Source organism: Lipotes vexillifer, unplaced genomic scaffold, assembly GCF_000442215.2.
Source record: "Lipotes vexillifer unplaced genomic scaffold, Lipotes_vexillifer_v1.1 scaffold3, whole genome shotgun sequence".
Classification (NCBI taxonomy): domain Eukaryota; kingdom Metazoa; phylum Chordata; class Mammalia; order Artiodactyla; family Lipotidae; genus Lipotes; species Lipotes vexillifer.
In genome coordinates, this window is record NW_006783631.1 from 3,593,884 (window position 1) to 3,597,484 (window position 3,601).

Sequence of the window (3,601 nt, forward strand, 5' to 3'; positions counted from 1 at the left end):
TCCCTACAATTCTGACTTTACTTTTGTAATCACTTCCTTCTCACTGAGGCTAATTAAGCAACTTGCCGAGGGTCACAGTGTCAGTTGAGACTAGCACCAACAGTAGAATCTGGAAGGCATCATTTGTAGTTTGCAAGAAACCCTACGTGCAAAAGATTCCCAGAGGCTAGAGTTACAGATCATCACTTCCTGGCTATTTTCACATCACACTTCCCATAGAAAGTCATGATTGTATAGCACTTGGGGTGACAAGGAGCTGCTCATGGCTGGAAGTGACCCACAAAAGCCCAGACCTGGCTCAAGGGGCAAGATGCTCTGCCACACGACGGATTGGACCATTTCCATTTGGATCTGTGATGGTCTTGATGTCCCCAGCATCACTAATCTCCTTCCAGGCAGGAGAGTAATCCTGGCGGGGTTTGTACCTGGGGTGTTCATAACTCAGAGCACGGGCAGGAGGTGAGGGGCCAGCACCCACAGAAAGCATCTATGTGATGCTGTGGGCTTGATATACAGTGTCAGGACAACTAGCCTGCAAGCCCTTGTGAGTCACCTTCACTATTGGTGCCAAAGCCATGTGCCAAGTAAATTTTTCCTTTGTGCTTATCTTTAAACCAACTTAAGATCCACTCACTTTTTACCTGGCTGTATCTTATGCCAAATATTATCTGTGAAATTATGATTTTGATATGCTAGCAGACACATTACCCTGTACACATGAAAAGATACACAAAACTAGTAACATGTTTTTAAACTTCTTTAAATTTAATTCCATCTTAAGTCCTCTGGCAGCCACCAGAGGTATGAATAATACAGTTTGGGGAAAAGCATTGGGTTTTTTTGTTTTTTGTTTTTAATAAATTTATTTATTTATTTATGGCTGCGTTGGGTCTCTGTTGCTGCGTGCGAGCTTTCTCTAGTCGCGGCGAGCGGGGGCTACGCTTCGTTGCGGTGCGCGGGCCTCTCATTGCGGTGGCTTCTCTTGTTGCGGAGCACGGGCTCTAGACACGCGGGCTCAGTAGTTGTGGCTCGCGGGCTCTAGAACACAGGCTCAGTAGTTGTGGCACACAGGCTCAGTTGCTCCGTGGCATGTGGGATCCTCCCGGACCAGGGCTCGAACCCGTGTTCCCTGCATTGGCAGGCGGATTATGCATCACCAGAGAAGTCCCCAAGCATTGTTATTTTATAGAATCCTTATGAATCAATGAATCCTTATATATTTTGACGTATGAGCATTGTTCTCTTGGGGAAACTGAGGCTCAGAGAGTTTTGACAGTAATAAGATCACACAGAGAGTGAGTGACGGGGCTGGGATTTGAACACAGAGCCCTACTAAAGCTGCCCTCCTTCCTTCCCCTCTGCCAAATAAGCAGACAAGCCATTGGTAGAATCGCTGTGTCCATCCTCACCCTGACCCTCATTCTAGCCTTCTTTTCTCTGGCAGTCCACTCTGGGCTTTGTGGGCCTGGTGCTGAGCACCCTGCATACGCTCACCTACGGCTGGACCCGCGCCTTCGAGGAGAGTCGCTACAAGTTCTACCTGCCCCCCACCTTCACACTAACCCTGCTGGTGCCCTGTGTTGTCATCCTGGCCAAAGGCCTGTTTCTCCTGCCCTGCTTCAGCCGCAGACTCTCCAAGATCCGGAGGGGCTGGGAGAAGGATGGCACCGTCAAGTTCACGCTACCAGTGGACTGCGCCCTGGCCCAGAAGACAAGCCATGTGTGAGGTGCCTGCACCTAGCTCCGGAAGCCAGACACAGGCAGGACAGTGCCCAGAGTCTCTCAGGACTTCTCGCCTTGATCATGCAGGACAACAGAGTTACACACAGATTGGTGGGTTGAGGTCTGAATTCCTGGGACGTGGGTGGTAATATTCAGAATGACACACCTGTGTGTGATATGTATGTCCATATGCATTTCATATATATAACAGGATTTGCAATTATACTTACTTAGCTAAAAAGTTGAGTCTCTGAGATTTCAACCTGTAGATTTAAAAGCAAGTGTCAGATGTTAGGAGAACAGCAGCTCACACTATTGTGACATTTACAGAGAGATGCACAGACTTTTTGCACAGAAAAGGCAGTGAGAGGCTTGCGCTTTGGTGGATTCCATCCATCTGTGCACCTCCCCGCCTGCCCCTTTTTGCTACTTTCCCAAGGCTTTTGCAGAACTGGGGCTCCAAGGTGGCAGGACAGACAGGAGCTCTGCCTGGAGCCCAATTTGGGTGCACAGGGCTGACAAGTCACCGGTGAGCAGGGGGTGCAGCTCCTTCTTTGGCTGCAGCAGGAGTCCAGGCAGGATTGAGGGCACTGGGGGTGAGCCTATGTCGGTCCTGGGTGCCACCTGAAGGTCCATCCTTTGCCAGGTTGGGGGGTGGGAAGGGGGAGGGATTGGAGCTGAGCGTGCTCCCCCTAATTCTCCCGGAGCTGGGAGATCTTTTCCTGAAAGTCAGAAGTCACCACGGCAGCTGCAAACTGATCCTCCTGTGGGAGTGTTGAAGACACCTCCTTGCCAGAACCACTAATGAACCCTGTCTTGAGAACAAGTGTAATTTCTTTCCTTCCTTTAAGTTGGTAATGCCCGTTCTTTAACCCGCTGTGCCTTCTCACCTTGTAAATCAATCATTAGTTTGAATGTCTGTCTCCCGGGAAGGCCTAGAGCAGACCCTTTAAAAGTTGGTTCAGGGGGAGGGGAAAACAAGACCCAGAGCACTCAGCGTGACAGCCCCGCCCTTCTTGGGACCCCATCCAGAGGGCTGAAGGATGGTTTGTCCTCACTGAACTGGTTCTGTGGAAGGACACTGGGGACCTCTTCAGATATCTTCTGCTGCTACCGGGCAGAGAGCCTGCCTTCCAAGCACCCTGAAAACCACACTGGCTCCAAGTTCCTCCTAATTCAGGGTTATGTTTCAAAATAGCTGGAAGGGTCTTTTCTTTTCTCCAAAGCCACAAATTTGAAACACTGCTGCTCCAAAGCACAAGAGGCTGCAGGACATGTATCCTTGAATCACATGCCATCCCTCACTGATTCATACTGAAACTGTTTTTATCTCCCCTGTAGAGAGAATCAGCTGTTCTCGGCTGAGCCCCCAACCCATGGCAGAATCAGGATGATGTGTCATCTTTGAACACAGAGGGGTGCGGCCCTGATGGAGGACATCAGTGAGACGTACCCAGGATGGGGGTGTTGGTCACGCTTATATTCTTAGGTCTCCTGGGCCAGAGGGCATCTTAGGATGGAATAGAGTCAGCTGGCAAAAGCTGACACAAGAGCGCCACAGGAGAGGATGCTCCTGCCTCCCCACAGAGACTGCACTAGCTCATGGCTGTGAAGCACATTAGGGTCCTTAATGAGCCAAGTGCAAGCATATCTCATTGGGCCAGTGACTGATGGAGGCAAGGCAGTGCAGGCAAAGCTGCCTGCTTCCTGCAGATGTTTTCCATCTGCAGCTCAAAGGCTGAGCGGCACAAGCTTGCCTCCCAGATGGGCCCTGATGGAGTGGCAGCCTTGGCCTCAGAGAGGCTTGCTGGAAAGGAGGCAGGCAAAGCAGACATGTCAGCATTTGCTTGACAAAATGGGGGCCCATCAATTTCCTGCT

General features: G+C 50.5%; 1 protein-coding gene across 1 annotated transcript in view; it reads left to right on the forward strand.

Annotated features, from left to right (window-relative positions):
- Nucleotides 1-1,726, forward strand: part of STEAP3 (STEAP3 metalloreductase) — a 47,729-nt gene extending 46,003 nt beyond the window's left edge. Inside the window, exon 5 of the mRNA XM_007456353.1 lies at nucleotides 1,445-1,726. Coding sequence (XP_007456415.1) covers nucleotides 1,445-1,726 — 282 coding nt within the window. The remainder of the gene's footprint in view (nucleotides 1-1,444) is intronic.
- The last annotated feature ends 1,875 nt before the right edge of the window (nucleotides 1,727-3,601 follow it).